General features: G+C 38.6%; 1 protein-coding gene across 1 annotated transcript; it reads left to right on the top strand.

Annotated features, from left to right (window-relative positions):
* Nucleotides 1-5,968: 5,968 nt before the first annotated feature.
* Nucleotides 5,969-14,455, top strand: pmela (premelanosome protein a). The gene is made up of 13 exons (XM_050039096.1): nt 5,969-6,107; nt 7,159-7,254; nt 7,351-7,497; nt 7,894-8,028; nt 9,338-9,499; nt 9,597-9,881; nt 9,988-10,290; nt 10,466-10,918; nt 11,023-11,187; nt 11,314-11,416; nt 11,703-11,908; nt 11,996-12,086; nt 13,910-14,455. The coding sequence occupies exons 1-13, from the start codon at nt 6,050-6,052 to the stop codon at nt 14,052-14,054; spliced, it is 2,349 nt and encodes a 782-aa protein (XP_049895053.1). The 5' UTR covers nt 5,969-6,049; the 3' UTR covers nt 14,055-14,455.
* The last annotated feature ends 3,078 nt before the right edge of the window (nt 14,456-17,533 follow it).

Raw genomic sequence — 17,533 nt, 5'->3', positions numbered from 1 at the left:
CCCCATGTTTCACAGTGCACTGAACAGGGCAGGATGCTAGAGATACAGTTGCTCCCTCTAGTGGCAGTAAGTGTAGCTGTGCACTCCCTCACAGGTTCAGAGTAATGAGTTCTTTCCAACCTGGCATATACTGTATATCATATGCCTCCATAAAGGCTATTATTCCTAAAGCAGAGTCATAGACATTTTTCACAGTAGACACGTGTAATCATCATAACTGAAAAACACTGGAGGAGCCAATAACATTTCCATCAATTATTAAATTTTTGCAGCAATTAACACTTCATCCAATCATGGTGAGATCATGCAACAGCTTTGTGTGCCTCCAGGGCCACATGAAGCAGTTATGGGACCCCAGAACTGTTGGCCCCTATTAGCCTCTAAGGCAACTTGCAACAAAGGTCTGCAGCTGGAATGAAGTTGACATGTCACAGTAGGAAAAGTACAGTAGTAAATAAGACAATGAATGATGGCTGAGTTAAATTTAACAGCTTTGGGTCCTAGTATTATGAATGCTGGCTCATTGTCACACTGTCATGGCTTACTGGAATAAATAGTAAGAAAGAAATTGAAACATGATATGAAAGTTAAGTTTTGATCTTAAACTTATTGAACTTGAAATAAGTGTAGGAAAAGGTTTTTTCTTTTTAATTTTTTTTTTAGGTTAAATATTATTCCACACCTATCTCAACTGATGCCACGCCCCCCACACCAGATAGATGCCAAAAATCTGAAAGTAAAAAAATAAGATCTCAAAGTGAAAAAAAAATCTGGATCTGAATAGAAAGATTTGAAACTGTAAACAAAAAAAAACAAGATCTAAATTTGATAATATATATATATATATATATACATATTAAAGTGAAAAATGAAAACAAATAAAGGAATTTCAGAACTGACACAAATTTATACAGTATTTAACCTGAAAAATCCTTTCTTGCACTTATTTTTAGTTTGAATAATCAGAATCAGACTACTTTATTGATCCCCAGGGAGAAAATTGTGAATACACTGTTATATTTTTAAAGTTTGAATTAAAACTTAAGTTAAATTTTAAAATTTTGTTTTTCAATTACATTTTAAAAAAAAAAAAATCTTCAAAACGTTTGGCCTTGATTTAGCTCTGTACACCTGTGTATTTTGACAAGTCAAAATGGGACCTATATTAATCTGACATTGAGAGCAGGATTGGTCATGAGCCATTTGATGTCACCGGTTATAAGAGAAACAGCCTCTGTTAGAAGCACTCATACCAGCGCTGCACATGATCAAAGCCCAGAGGCTTGAAATGTATCCACCCAGCTGGTTTATATGTTGAGTGACATCTATTTCTCATTTAATGGAGGTTATATGTAGTTAGTGATTCACAGATTTGGAGTGATCTGTGTGAAAATGTTTTGATCGAGTGACAGATACCTTTTTTTCGAGGGTTTATAACACCAGAAGTATATCCTGATGAAAGTCATGTACTAATGAAAGTTTTCCTTTGTGTTTGCAGAAGTGTGCAACTAATTTGTCTCGTTTTTGAGTGTTGGTGTTTGGGAGGAAATCGACTGACTAACAGAGAGAAGGAATTAGGATCAAACATGAGGGAAGTTTGTTTAAGCCTTGTGAATGCACGGAATGGCTGCTATTCTTGCTGTATTCATGAATTAACTTGCCTGTCTGGTCTGATATTGTGCTGACATTTCACAAACCACATGGCCTTACTGACCTGGCTTTTGGCCAATAATAAAACAAAAATCCCAATTTTCTATGAGTTTGTGCTTGAAAACAGAAGGTTTGTGTGTGAGACTGCAAGTGAAGGACAGGCTCTGTATTTGTATAATTTTAAGGCATCCAAGCCTTATTGTGACCCTGATGTGAAATTTGATAACCCTCTATTACTTGTCACATTATGTTTAGGCAGTTCCACAAAGTAATTATTGTGGTTATTTCCCTTTATTTTATGTGGCAAATCATTCATCACTCTATTCTGGCTTGCTGTAAAGAAAACTACAAAACAATTATCATCTAATGCAGCCAGTCTGTGCAACACATTGTTAACTACATCAAGGAATATTCCTGGAAAGCAAGCAGTTGTAAAATTCCCAGATTTTCAATTCTTTGAAATGAGTCCCTCAGTCTGAAAAACAACCCTCTATGTTGTCTTTAATTCTACAAATTCCTCAAACGTGATATTGAGACACCATACAATGGAGACTAATGAGCAAAGAAGCTAACGGTCGACTGTTTGTGGTATGTTAAGTCAGGTGCTCTGTGGGAAGGATTTACTTCCTCCTGAACTCTGCTGTTAGCACATGAGGGGTCACATGTGGAGCAGCCTGAGCAGACTCACAGGCATGAGACAACATCAGTGGAAAAACCACTAATCACTATGACAATAACAGCCCCTCAGTAAAATATAATTGCATAATAATATATTCACTGTGTATTTAAATTACATTTTAACAATTAACACACAGAAGTAGTTACAGAAAAATGAAACAAGTCCAAAAGAAAAGAAAAAGGATGTGTAAAATATGTGTATTTAAGAAAAAGAGAAATAACTGTAAAGGGCCAGTGTGTAAGATTTAGGGGGATTTAGTGGCATCTAGTGGTGAGGATTGCAGATTGCAACCAGCTGAAACTTCGCCCGGTTAAGATTCCTTTAGAGTTCATTGTTCAAGAGGTTTCTACCAGGAGCTGAATTATCCGCGGAAGTCTCTTCCTCTCCAAAAGAAACAGACCAGGTGGTTTAAACAGTTTAAAACACTGAATAAAGCAGTTTCACATTACATATCAGTGTTTCTCCAACACTGCTCATCACAGAGGGGCTGCTAACTACAGTGGCCCTGTCTAGAGCCAGTGTTTAGTTTGTCTGTTCTGGGCTACTGTATAAACATGGCGGTGCAACATGGTGGACTCCGTGGATGAGGACCCGCTCCCTACGTAGATATAAACAGCTCATTCTAAGGTTATAAAAACCCAATGATTCTTACTTCCAGGTGATTATACACTTAAAGGGGAACTAATGTTTTTATCAACCTGGGCCCTATTTTCGGATCTACTTTTGTCTAAATGAGTGATAGGATGTTCAATATTTGACATTTCTCCAGAATGAAGCTAGGGCTGACCTGCCTGCTGCCCGTGAGCGCGCGCTATATTAAATAATAGGGCACTCAGACCGCGTCAAACAACATCAAAATACGTTCACTAAAAGTGCATTTTTTTCACACAGATAGACTCGGATTGTTAGTATAATTATCCGACAACATAACGGAAAGGAGAAATGAACGTCTGTGTTTACCTTTAGCTGGATTCGGACATGTTCCTCTGCTTGTTGCTGCTCCCTCTCTCTCCTCGTCCGCTCTTCAATTTCAATTTTTGATTTCACCTGTTTGTCCTGCACCTGGTACCTAATACAGTCTTTGGATGTGCGCACAGCCCTTCTTCTTTGAAAAACTATCATCCACTTTTTTTTCTTTTATTTTTTTCCCCACCTTTTATAACTTCAGATTTTACTCTTTAAGGAAAACAATATGGATTTTTTGTCAGAATCACTTATATGATATAATATAAACTTGTATAATAATAATAATAATAAAATCCTTAATCCAGCCTCCTTTGCGTAGCAATTGCTTTCATATTAGAAACATATTCAGTTTTGATAAATATACAAGTTTACAGTATCCTGCTTGATTGTAGAGTACTTGAGATATGGATACTGTTTTTTTTTCCATCCAACATAAACCCAGGCACTCAGGATAACATAAATAATTCATTCTGTATAATGATATCTTATTTCAGGATTTATTGATGCTGTGTGCCTTGTGTTGTTTGAATGCGACATGTGAGCTGCTTCATTGGGCTTAATGTGACTCATATTTGTATTATAAACAAACAAGTGGAAAATAACAGACGTGGGAACTGATAGAAATCATTTATATTCAAGAAGGTGACAGTTTATCAGTGAAGATGGGTTTTTTGTTCGTTAATCACTCCCAGAATCAATCAGCTCCTTCCTCAAATGCATTCTTGTCCTCTTCTGAATGAAACTTTGGATTATGCCTCATAAACTGAGCATGGGTGTGTCTGTGTTGCGGCGAGCACACATTCTTAGAGCTGCAGCAGCCTGAGGTGGACAGCTGGATACGGAGGAATAGCTGAGGAAATAAAAGGATGCTATTGATTTGCCTCCCACACACTGCTCTTGTGACGCCCATGCACACATAGCTTTAAGGTCATACGTCAAAAACAGGCATGACTTGAGCTTTGCTCACAGATCTCACCACTCTCTCCTTCCTTGAGCAGGCATTATGTACAACAATTTCATTTACACTGCGCAGAAAGAATCCATTGATTTTCCAGTAAAGCACTCAGAAAATATTGTCCTGCTCGAGGCACGTCTGTTACTTTGTGTTCGTTTGAATTATTAACGTGCAGTATATCCATCTTTTGGAGCGTAAAGCCCGTATTAAATTACCGTACAAGTTCCTTTCTCTAGAGGTTCCTTATTTGAGAGACTGCATTTATGACACATTGTGTTGGAATCAGAAAAAAATGAGTGAAATTTGGATTAAATATGGTTTACATTTAAGCAGTGGTGAAAGAAGCAAATCTTTTATTCCATTTAAAGTAGAAATATCAGTGTAAAAAATACACTGTCACAAGTAAAAGCCCTGCATTCAAAATCTTACTTAAGTAAAAGTACATAAATAGCCTATTAGCATTAAAATATACTTTGGTATCAAAAGTAAAAGTACTCATTAGGGAGAAGGATTCATTTCAGAATAATGTATACTATATTACTGGAGTATCATTAGTGATGCATTAATGTGTAAATCAATAAATGGAGTTATATACTTTATATACTGCTGGGTTACTTAAACTTTAATAATATAGGCCTATCCTAATTTATCTGTTGATTTTACATTTTGCATTAATAATGTAAATCTGCAAAGTAACTCTACAGCTTTAAAACAAATGCAGTGGAGTAAAAAGTTCAGTTATTTCTCTCTGACAAGTAGTGGAGGAGAAATATTAAGTACCATAAAATGGAAATTCTCAAGCACCAGTATCTCAAAAGTTAAGTACAGTATTTAAGTTCATAAATGATCACCAAACGGGCCTACTGGGAACAGGCCCAGGGTCCAAAGTGTTAGTGGCCCCCCAACCTTCACCTGCAAAATGTCACTCAAATTAACATGTATCGATCAGGAAGATACTCAAAATGACCACAAAGAGATGCAAAGGAAGTACAAAGAGACAAAAAGCGATTTCAAAGATACATAAAATGATCAAAACATACACAAATATACCCCTCAGAGGCACAAAATGACCTCAAAGTGACACAAAACACCTATAAGGAGATGCAAAGGAACTACAAAAAGAAAGAAAATTACCAAAAAGGACATTAATATATCCCTAAGAGACGCAAAATGTTTATAAAAAACACAAAACAACCACAGGGACACACAAAATTACCACACAGAGACACAAGGTTACAAAAAGATCTTGACAACTAATAAGATACACAAAACGACAACAACAATAAAAAAAAGGCAAACCCAGCGCAAATTCTGTGTCTTGCTCCTATGTAGGGAAGATGGAGGGGCCTTTTGCATGTCTGTGCCCAGGAGCCTGTTGTCTCATCATCCACCCATGCTTAACTTAATGTACTTAGTTACATTCTACCACTGTTCTCAAACAAAAATACACATAACACACAAAGTAAAATCATTGCTAACTCAGGCAGAGAAAAAGAATTAATAGAAAAGATCATAATGTCAACAAGTAAACACAACAGTTTTTATAAAACACAACAATAGTTAGTAATAATTAGTAACAAAACAGTACTCATATCTGTTCTTTCCAAAGGGGGTGGTCCCAGTCCGAGACTCCCAGTGATGTCAGAGGTGAGAAGAAACTTTATGGTAATTCAGGTCTGAGGCCCTCATAAAGAGAGCGAAAGGACATTTCTTAAGTCTCTCTGGGAGTTGTGTTGGGGTTCAGGACTGCTGGGTGAGGATCGGGGCTCAGAGAGAGGAGACAGACCAACAAATACAGGATGAGGACTCTGGCACTGCTGCTGCTGGTTTTGGCTTTTACATTTGCCACTGCGACAAGTGAGTTCAATTTTTTTTTTCTCAGTGCTATTACAATGAACTTTTGTATTTCATTTGACAATCTTATAAAAGATTTAAAGCAAGAAAAGCTGCATATGAATAAAGAGGAATTACCTTATCTATCTTGTTAGCTTAATTCTTTCTTTTAAGAAAAGCAAAGTTTAAGAGTTGAGTGTAAATAATTTGTTAAGATGGAGTTTTTGCAACAGGGAGAGTGGTTAATGTTCATTGTCTGTGACTAATGTTCTGCTTTGCCATCAATTACATGCTTTAGTCTGTAACTGTTTGGACTACAAATTGAAAAGCAAATAAATATCTCTCATTTCCATGCTTATTTCATGCTAACACGCTCCGCACTGAGAGGGAAGATGTACAACGTTTTGGCAGTTTGCATCCATGATAATTCAGTGCAATTATTCAGAAAACTGTTCTGTCATGTATGGTCTTGTCTTGTCACACTTGGGAAATTGAAAAACATTCATCATCTTATTTTATGCAATGGCTTTTTCATATACACACATCACAGGCTGAGGAAAAAAGCCCAGGGAGCCAGTTGTCTGGGATCCCTCATTCCTCTCACTGGGATTACTGATGCTGCTGCTCAGCTGATGGTCACATGAAAGGGATTGAGGGGGATTGCAGGTCATGTGACTCCCACCGCCAAGAACCCCGACACTCCTCACTCCTCCTCAACACCACAAACATTGACCCGCTCTCGTTTACATAAGCATCTGTCATTATGTCCAAATCCTGCTTGATTATCATAGAAATAAATATAAAAGTTGTGCCTCTATTAAAAGGCGTACACAACTTTAATTCGAATGAAATAAGCAGTTAATAGTATAACAGGCACAAACAAAACATAAATATCATATAACATACACTGAATAATACTGACGTACATTTTTTGCAGCTGAGGAATGGATTTTAGAAATAAAAGCTTTAAAAAAAATTTATTTTTTCATCATATGTGCTAGTTGAAACTTATGAAAATAGCATGTGTTGCAGAATGTAGCTTCTTTTCCTGAAGAGTCTTTGACATTTCTTCCAGAGTCTAGAAGTCAGTTCACACGTTACCGCTCATGGAACTCACGGATGTATCCCGTATGGAAAGATGGAGACCCAAGATTCAGGAACTGTTGGTCTGGTGAGGCTTCATTTCTCAGTTTCTCAAAACAGAAATGTTACAATATTCTGTCTGCAGGTCAAGCCAAAGATGTTAAAATGTGTTTGTTTTTTTCAGGTGGTGAAGTAACTTTTGATCTGAAAAACGATGCACCCACCCTGACTGGAGCAAAAGCAACCTTCAATATTAATCTTAATTTCCCACCAAATCAGACAACGCTCTCTGACGGACAGGTGGTCTGGGCACAAAACTGTACCATCAATGGTAAGAAACTTTTCTGTGAAAGGATAATTTTATCACAAGTTTGACTACAAAATGATCTTAATGTCAAGACACATTCATTTTTGACATGATGTTTCCTAAGGAATTTAATTGTTTTTAGACCTCCCATATCAAGAAATTAGTAAGAAAAACCTCATTAAATAATGTACAGATGATTATTCAAAAGAACAAATTTATCTGTGAATTACCTGTTAGACCACTGAATATTTATCATAATCAATGTGATTTTTGAAACTGTGCTACTTTCATTATGAAAGGTCAAAAGACAATTTATTCCCTTTTTTTAATTCCTTATAACTATATGCAGTCTTACAGTTGGAATGATCACATGTCTGTTATTGCTATGAATATATGATCTGTGGCTGTCGTCTCTTTCAGGACAACAGTACCAGGCGGGTCAGGCTGTGTATCCTGACCAGGACTCCCAGTCGACTGGAGTTTTTCCTGATGGTACACCCTTCAACAGGAGCCAGAACAAGAAACCCCACTATGTGTTTGTGTGGAAGACATGGGGTAAAGATATTTAATTTCATAATATTTACTTTAAATTAATATTTACTGTTAAAAACCAAGGTTGATCCTTAGCTGCAGTTAATGCTGCAGTAGGACACCAAAATACTGCAAATGCCATGAATACTTTACATTAACATGTAAAAGCTCCATAGAGACAAAGAACAGAACACTTTACATTTCAACAATGCTGCAGTTAGGTTTAGGTATAAAAAACACTTGGTCATGTTTAGGAGAAGATGTTTTGGCTTAAAATACTTTGGTTGGCCCCTTGGAAAAGCAGCAATGTCTCTGTAAAAAACTGCCAAAAAAGCTGCTGGAAACACAGCAATGGGTTGTTAAAACACAACTGGTTTTGTTGTTTGTTGCTCTCCAATAGTGTTATGCAGCATGTCAGGCGTCTCGCCTATGTGTCATGCCATCCATCATCCCCTCCAGCAGTGGCGTAAGGAAGTTATGACAGGCCCCAGTGCACACTATTATGACTGACCCTAGTGCATGCTATCGTGCATGCATTGTCTTGACACAAATAGAGACTTGACATCAGACAGCATCAGCATATATATATACCCAGCAATCATCATTGCATATCTGACAAAAATATCAAAAACAGTAAGAAATTAATCATTTAATTGAATAGTTTTTATAGTATATTTATAGATTTATTTTATAGCTGAAGAATCCAGGGGAAGTTTCTGCTCCAGGCATTAATGTTAAAGTTTAATATTTGCCCCAGGTCGTTTTACAAACAAAGCCTTTTGAGTAAACAACTTGTTTGTGCTGATCCCCAGCATTTTATAACTGTCATGAAAAATTTTTTTTACATTTGAAGACACACTGTAAAGGAAAATGCATATTGTATTGAAATTGTGCTTTTAACTCAGGGAAATGATTTGTTTGTTAACTTATTCCCTGATTAATAAGTATAATGTGGATAAATTTGTAACGCCCCTTAAGAAGTTTTATTTTATTTACCTGTTTTGGTAAACTAGTTGCAAAGTCTGACACTATTCATTCATTTAATAGCAGAGCGCCAGGTAAGAAGAAGCCAACATGTGTCAAATTTAAGAAAAAATTGGAGACATTCTTCACCAATTTCTTAACCAAAAGTGTGTTCTTCAGCACAATTCAGAAAACAAAAAGTACATTTCTTCATTCTGTTTGTCTTCCACAACAAATCAAAGACACGGTAGAATCTCATGTTCTACATGATAAAAGTAACACCTGGAGTGTCTCCAAAATTTGTGAATTTAATGACTTTCACTGTGATCACCAGACCACTCTAAATAATTACAATGCTGCTCTGTTCAAGGGCGTTACTGGCAGGTGGCAGACGGACCCTCCTCCTCCCTCACTATCGGTACAGACAATGTCCCCCTGGGCTCCTACAACATGGAGGTTGTCATCTATCACTGCCGCGGCAAAGACAAGTTCATCCCTCTTGGCTATGCCTCCACGGTCTTCACCATCACAGGTGACCTAGCCAACAATTTCTAACCTAGCTGGAGGAAAATGATTCTACATTGTTATTATTTATTTAACTAGCTCCACGTCTTTTACTCCGTCCTCAGACCAGGTTCCCTTCACCATATCGCTCGCCCAAGTCAATGATGTTAACGAGAACGACCAGAACTTCATCCAGAACCGAGCCATTGCTTTCAACGTCAAGCTCCATGATCCCAGCCAGTATCTCAACAACGCCGACATCAGCTTCAGCTGGGACTTTGGTGACAGCACTGGTACCCTGATCTCCAGAGACCTCACCGTCACACATACGTACCTCGCAGTCGGGACGTTCAAACCTCAGGTGGTCCTGATGGCAAGCATCCCCAATGGCTGTGGAAACCCCACTGCTGGTGAGATTTTAAACAAATTATTCTCTTTTTATCTTTTTGACATACATACTCTCATACGAGAAGTGTGCAATAAGTTTGGCTCAGTTGTCTTTAACATTTCTTTCAGTTGTTCCTATGGATGCCTCTGCTGCTCCAGAAGTAGTTGTGATGGCCTCCACCCCTGCAGCCGTCCCTGCAGCACCAGCTGAGGGAGGAGATGCAATTGCTCTGGATGTTCCTGCCTCTGACGCCACTCCCCTCGCTGCGTCCGTGCAGCCAGCTGAAGCAGAAGATGGAGAAGCAGTCATTGATGCAGACACAGAGGTGATAGAGGTTGCCTCAGTAGCACCTGCAGTAGTCGACACAGCTGTTGCTCCAGAGGAACAAGATCCTGCTGACACTGCTGCAGAAGCGGATGTTGCTGCCGAGGGTGCAGATGCAGCAGCAGGTGAGGTGGCCACTGCTGTAGATGCCGATGCAGCTGCTGCAGACATCGATGCAGCTGTTGCAGACACTGACGCAGCTGCTGCCGATGCCGATACAACTGCTGCAGATGCCGACGCAGCTGCCCGATGCCGATACAACTGCTGCAGATGCCGACGCAGCTGCCGATGCCGATACAGCTGCTGCAGATGCCGACGCAGCTGCCGATGCCGATACAGCTGCTGCAGATGAAAACGCAGAGGTTGCAGATGAAACTGCAGTAGTTGCAGATGAAACCACAGTGGTTGCAGATGCAGCTGAAGAAAATGAGCCTGTGATTGATGCTGCTGCTTCAGTTGCACCTGTTACAGAGGGTGAAGAAGCTGCAGTTGAGGACGCTGGCGCTGCCACTGTTGCTCCTGCAGCCGAAGTACCTGTAGAGCAAGAAGTTGATGTAGCTGTCGATGCTGCTGCTGATGCTGATGCAGAGGTGGTCCAGGCTGAAACAGAAGCTCCTGCTGATAACATTGTAGCCCCTGCTGCCACTGAGGCCACACCTGTAGAAGAGGCAGCACCAGCTGCTGATACTGAGGCTGAAGTACAGGCAACTGAGAATGAAGCTGCAGCTCCTGCAGGTGAGTGTTTACTGTAAACTAAAATAAGTATACAGAAAATAAAAAGACATCTCTTGTTACAGAAGTATTACGGCAAAATGTTTTTTATTTTCCAAAACAACCAGCAGGTGATGAAGAGGCCGTTGCAGCTGAAGGTGAAGTCCAAGCAGAGGCAGAAGCAGATCCAGCACAGGTTCCCCTCGTTGTGGCTAAAAGACAAGCACCAGAGCTGACAGCTGACTGCATGGTCTACCGTTATGGCTCCCTCGCCACCTCTGTAGATGTTATTCGTGAGTCAATACAGTTTTTGTAGCTATGGCAGTTTATACTTCATTCGATGATGTTCTACTTTAATAGTAAACAAGTAGGGTTTAATGGTGTCTAAATCTCCCCTTCTGCCTCTTTCAACCCTGCAGAGGGTATTGAAAGTGTAGAGATTGTACAGATGACCAACGTTGTAGCAATGGCGACTGAGTTGGATCAGAATGCTGTGGACGTCACCATTACCTGTCAGGGAAGGTGAGCAGTAACATCCATCAACTCAATAAAGAGAGCACCCAGGCAGGGTCAAGAGGTTCACTTACTGTTCAGCTTAACTTTAGAAGTGTATTGATTTTGACTAATGGTCCATAAAAGTATTGCAACAATGATCTTGTAGGTTGCCAACACAGAAACTCTGATATGTATTGTCTTATTAAGTATTATCTTTAGCACAAAAAAACCCATTTATTTATAAAATAACATATCCACTTATGATTGTTCTTTTTGTAACTATGTCTCTACATCTTCACTACCCTTCCTCCAGTCTGCCAAATGAGGTCTGCACAGTCATATCAGATGCTGACTGTATCACACCGGTGGAAACGGTCTGTAATGCAGCTACACCCTCTCCAGACTGTCAAATGATCCTTCGTCAGTTCTTCAATGACTCCGGAGTATTTTGCATCAATGTCTCCCTGACCAATGATGTCAGTCTTGCTGTGGCAAGTGCTAGAGTCAGTGTAACACTAGGTGGGTGGAAGAAAAATGAATTAATAACCACTAAATTACTCAATTTATAGATTTGTCTCTTATTTGTATGATGTGCTTCAATTGCAGCCTCTGGTGGTTCCCCAGCTGGAACTGCAGCCACAGTCCTGGGGGTAATGGTTCTCGCCTGTGTTGTCTGTTGCATTGGTTTGATGTACAGGTGAGTACCTAATTTATTATTAACTTAATTTATGAATTTAATGTGAGGCAAATAAGAATGAAAAAAAAGAAAAATCTGTTTTTGCCTCCATTGTAATGTGAGGATTTAATTTGTCACAGCAGGAAACATACAGGTGATGACATAAATGATGCCTCAGATCAATTTAGGTGTGTCAGAAGCCATGTCAATAAGCCAGTACGCACAATATCAAAAAGTGACCAGTAAAACTGAGTCATCAGTATAGTATCATTCACATATAAGGCCCAGACACACCAAACCAACATCAAAGAACTGGTGACGATGAAGGCTGCCTGTTGGGTGGCCTCATGTCTCCTGTGTCTTACCCAAGACCCTCAAGACCGACAAGTTGGATTCCAGCCAGTTAGCACAATATCAGCACAACTTGATGTTGAAAAATCAAATGATATTTACTATGTGCTAGCAAACACTAACACATGCAATTACAAACAGTATCTGCTAAAGAGCTAAGTGGCTGAAAAACACAATTTTACCTTATACAACAAGTTTGTTTTTATCTCACACCCTCTCAGATTTAGTTGTTTGTTTGCTTTCTTCACTTCTGTTTCTCTTCTCCTGCACTGAGCTGAAATACCAATCACAGTGATTTCAATTAACCGACGGACTAGGAAATTGACCAGTGGCTGAGGGTTGGCTCGGTGTGTTGGGGCCCTTAGAAAAAGTAAGGGGTCTGGGGACTGATCCCTGTGGAACACCCAAACAGACAGCTGACAGCTGAGTCTTTTCAACAGTAATTTGAGCTAACATCAGTACGCTAATATGCACACAATGACAATGTTAACATGCTGTTGTTCACCATCACAATGTAGTGTGTTAGAATGCTAACATTCATTAATAAGCACTGAAAAGAAAAAAAAATCTGCTACCTATAGCTTTGCAGGTATTTGGACATTAACTTTAGTTTTGGACAAATTGAAATTTTATCCTGATGATGGTTCTGGATGAAAAGTTAAGGAATCACCAAATTGTTTACAGTTCATACTGAGGGGACAGTTACCAAAAAGTGAAGCCAAAACATCCTGATCGTCCCCCTGGTGGCCGGCTGCAGTAACCTCGCTCCCTCTATGTTAGCAGATGGGACATGGGCCAAACAAAAAAATTCAAACTTTTTTCCAAAGATGGTATTTGCCATTTTATGTAGTTCTTATCATGCTAATGTACTGTATGTGCCAATTTTCATTTTCTAATGTGTTTGGTTTTAATGAGTTATTTGATGCTATAAAAAGTATTGGGTTAAAAGAGAGGCTGTTATGGTTAAGATTTAGAGTTTGATCTCATTACTTATAAAGTGAATCACGTGTTAATTTAGAATGACTTGTTAAGTTGATCATTGCTACATTTGCCCTCATAATTATTCATTACAATGTTGCATTGTGGCAGGATTCAGATATCCGTAACGATGGTGGGTTTGTCTTGCACTAGTGGTGGAAGTGGTTTGTAGGGGCATGTTGTGTACGATACAGGTGGATGTATTGGCTGCTTTACATCTCGTTTTGTACGATGGGAGTAAGTAGAGCCGGGTGGTCCATCTTTACATAGAGTCTGTAGTCCGTACCAAACTTCTTGGAACTATCTTTCTTCTTCTTCTTCTTTTCTTTTTAAACAGTTAAACAGTTTTCATTCCTTTTTTACTTTTTTATGATTTTGTATGTTTTTGACATTTAGGCCCCTATTTAATGCCATATAAACTCCTAGATGTCACTGGGTAAAACCACTTATTTACTTTAACTTAGTTTTTAGTGAACCCTTCTCACCAGTCTCACCTGTTTCATGTTTCTGTGCAGGCGGTTTAAACAATATCAGCCACTGAGAGAAGACAGTAATGGAGGCAGCTCAGCGGTAACATCAGTGCCTATGTTGTTGTGGAACCTATTGAGCCGACAGTCGCCAGGAGAGAGTCGTCCACTGCTTCAGGGGAGGATTGTGTGAATAGCATCATCAACATCATCACCATCCATTAAAATACTGACTTTATGCACATTATACTCTAACTATAGTGATATTGTAACTGCCAATGTACCATACCAGAACCAATTAAATGAGCCAAGTTAAGTGAACCAGCCCCGTGTGCAACAACGTGCGTAGAAATAGAAAGAAGTGTGAAATAGAGAAGTGTCAGAAGAATGTTGAAAGTGATATTTATTTTGACCTGCAGTGTTTTATATTAATTGGCACCATTAGTTTATAGAAGCCATGCCTTACTCTTTTATTTTTGGCCTACTTATACTAAATCAATGTTAACACATTTCAGTTCTTTCTTTACATTGTAATTAAATCACTTACATCACAGAACGTTATGAAATGAATAAAATGGAACTTTATTACTGTTATGTGTTTATCTCCTTTTCATTTTCATGTAATATTCATGTGATTTTATGTCTCGAAGAGTTGAAGAGCAGAGGAAAGTAATTTTTTGAATCTGATCATCAGAAATGGAAATATTTGGTTGATTTATTGAACCATGAAGACAATACAACAACACTTTGGCTGGAACAACACAAAACTGATTAATGGTGTCATTAATACAAAATGTTTAATTGATATATTTATATAAAGTATTTTGTTATTTTATTGAATCTTTTTTACATGCAAGGTGTAATACATTATTTTTACGTTAACAATGGATCAAATGTGTATTAAGAAAAGGGTTGATGAAGTAATGAGAATTATCACGTCTTTGCAGTTCCCCTTAAGCTCTGCAGAATAAGTTTTTTTACCTTATAGTTTTGTTTTTTTGCCCGCAGCTTCACTGTTTTGTTTCACTCTCACCACTCTACACTCACCTCTACAGATTAAAGGGTCAAATAATTCCCTCAGGAGTTGGTGGAGACCAACACTGAGCTAAAAGGAAATTTAATATTGCATTTACATTCAAAGTTTCAACTACAATGAATGTGAATGTTGCTCCCAATCTGTTGGATATGTAAATAGGCAACTGTTTAAAACACATTTGTTATAGTAACTTTATAAGGTGATATAATGTTTGCTGCCCCCAAGTGGACAAAAAAAATCAACAAATGCAGGTTTAATGAAAACCTTAAAGGTATGCTATGCAGGATTTTCCTTTAAAAAAAAAAAGAATATAGAATGTATAGTGACCCTTCTCAGTCATCATCTGACTCGGCCCTCTGCCTGTATTTTTTTATTTTCTTCTTGTCTTTACAGCGTACAGGTGAGGTTGGGACTTTATAGAAATATAGTGACCAGGTGCTGGACTGTAAGCAGTACGCATCCAAGAGAAGACCACAAATATTGCAGACACAGCGCTGAAAAAATAAATAAATAAAAATGCAAAGGTCGTGAGGTCATAAACCAAGCAAAGTGAATCTAGCGCTGGCTTTTACTTTTGCCAGCGATACTATTAACAAACAGTAACTAACCTGCATAGTATATCTTTAAAGGTCATTACCGCTAAACCATAAACATCCATCGGGGCGAATCTATTACAGTGACTTTATGTTTAAAGAAAAGCATAAATCAATAAAACAGTGAAATGGGCGTTAAAACATATCACACATTTACACTGAGCCACAGATTAAATAGCGGGTACATAACATATAGACAACATACTCAATGCATTAATAAATAAAAGTAAAAATTAATGGACAATATTCTAAAAACAACAAAAGATACCTTGTTTAGATGGCAGCAAACCACCTAATAAAATATGTACAAGCATGTCAGGAACATTTCACGTGTACTCAGCAGGCACTTATAGGTGGAGCAGAGATGCGCTCAGGAAGTGGTGTGGTTACAGGAACACTGCAGCTGAGTACGCTAAAAAAAATACTGCCATCATGTTCTGCTCTCTGCTCAATTAAAATGATTCATTAAGATGTTGCAGGGTACCTTTATGTATTGAGCTGACAAAGAGCTGCTGGTCGTAACATGAACATCATATGACACACTGCAGTGCAGGCAAGAGGCTGACGTCAATGCAGCAGAATCTTTATTGGAAGAAGCTATAAGGCCTGGCTTGCACAGGAGAAACAAAGATGTGGAGTGATAGGGAAGTAAAGGAAAAGATGGCTCTTGATAACATGGTTTGTATTTAGGAATCAAAGTAAAAGTGTGACTGGAGTGAAGGCTGTTGCATTCTTGATGTCAGTTTTTACTGAAATTAAAATTCAGCCTTTTGTATTATTGCACCAGAGAGGGAAACAGACTCGCCTAAGTCTTTGGGCAGTAAAATATGAGATAAAAGCATACTTTTCTCAACAAAACTATTGGGATATGAGGGGGAAACTTGTATTGATGGGGTTTCACTCAGGCATACACTGCTACACGTCCTTGCTCTCTCTATCTTTTTACTAACATACATAAATATTCCAAATGAATATCCTTCCAACGGACTTGTGTAACACTGCAGTGCTCCATTACAGTAATTACACAAACACGGCCATTAATCACCCTCTCCCGTTAACGTGTTTCTTGGTCACATGTACAGAGTGTTGTTCAGCCATCTCCTTTCATTCCGGGTGTGCACTGCAGTCAAGACAAAATCCCACAGCTCTGCTTGAACGCCATCATTTTTCACATGATGATCTCTATCTTGGACCTGACAGCCCTCCCGCAGCTTACCAGGCCTGCAGCTTTTAATAGGTCACAGCATCCTGCACACTAGTCCCAGTCAAAGTGGCTGAGCTGTCAGCACACTCCAGGAACTGGCTTCTCTTTTCCAGATAACCAGGCTTGTCTCTTACAAGTCATGAGTCCTCTCTGAGACCTGAAGATCAGTCAGTGAGTTGACACCACCCAAGCAGCTACACAGCTCTGATTAATTTGAGCGATTCTTTATTGCACACCACTCCCTAGCAACTGATGTTAAAAGGGATACAGTTTCCTTCATCTGTCCTCTACACTGCAGAAACCTACCACAGTCAAGGATGTAGCAATAAGTCTTGCTGCAGCACCCAATCAGCACATACAGTACTTCTGACACAACATTTTCTTCTTCTTTTTACCATGGTAATAACATTTGTCACAAGTTTCGAGTTATTCTTGTCTCACAGTTTCAACCTTGACTAAATTCTACACATATTGATTTTAACATCCTAAACTTCAGTAGTGTCACACAGACTTGATTTGAAACATAAAGAAATCTGGCATGTGAAGCATAATTACATTACTCAGGAGTTTTCAAAGCTAGTTGATGGAAAGTCTTACAGAATGAAATATTTCAACTTTGTTTTTTTTGCTATAGTGGTCTATAGTAAATGCCCCAACTGACCACCAATGTCAATGTAAATGTTGATATGTGGTTGAATTTAGGTTGTGACTTTGAGTAACCAGGATAATGCCAACATTAATTTGACATAGAATACTGACGACAGATGACGTTAATATTTTGTTATTTTAGGTTGTGTTGTTAAGTAACCAAAATTCAGCATCTTTCAAATGTCTTATGC

Source organism: Epinephelus moara, chromosome 24 (genome assembly GCF_006386435.1).
Source record: "Epinephelus moara isolate mb chromosome 24, YSFRI_EMoa_1.0, whole genome shotgun sequence".
Taxonomy (NCBI): Eukaryota; Metazoa; Chordata; class Actinopteri; order Perciformes; family Serranidae; genus Epinephelus; species Epinephelus moara.
This window is presented reverse-complemented; position numbering and strand designations above follow the sequence as displayed.

Excerpts from the sequence above, each read along its gene's own strand:
- pmela (XM_050039096.1), top strand. The coding sequence starts at position 6,050 with ATGAGGACTCTGGCACTGCTGCTGCTGGTTTTGGCTTTTACATTTGCC. Across the intron at positions 6,108-7,158 it reads TACATTTGCCACTGCGACAA|AGTCTAGAAGTCAGTTCACA; the intron begins GTGAGTTCAATT and ends CATTTCTTCCAG. Across the intron at positions 10,291-10,465 it reads AGCGGATGTTGCTGCCGAGG|CTGCCGATGCCGATACAGCT; the intron begins GTGCAGATGCAG and ends ATGCCGACGCAG.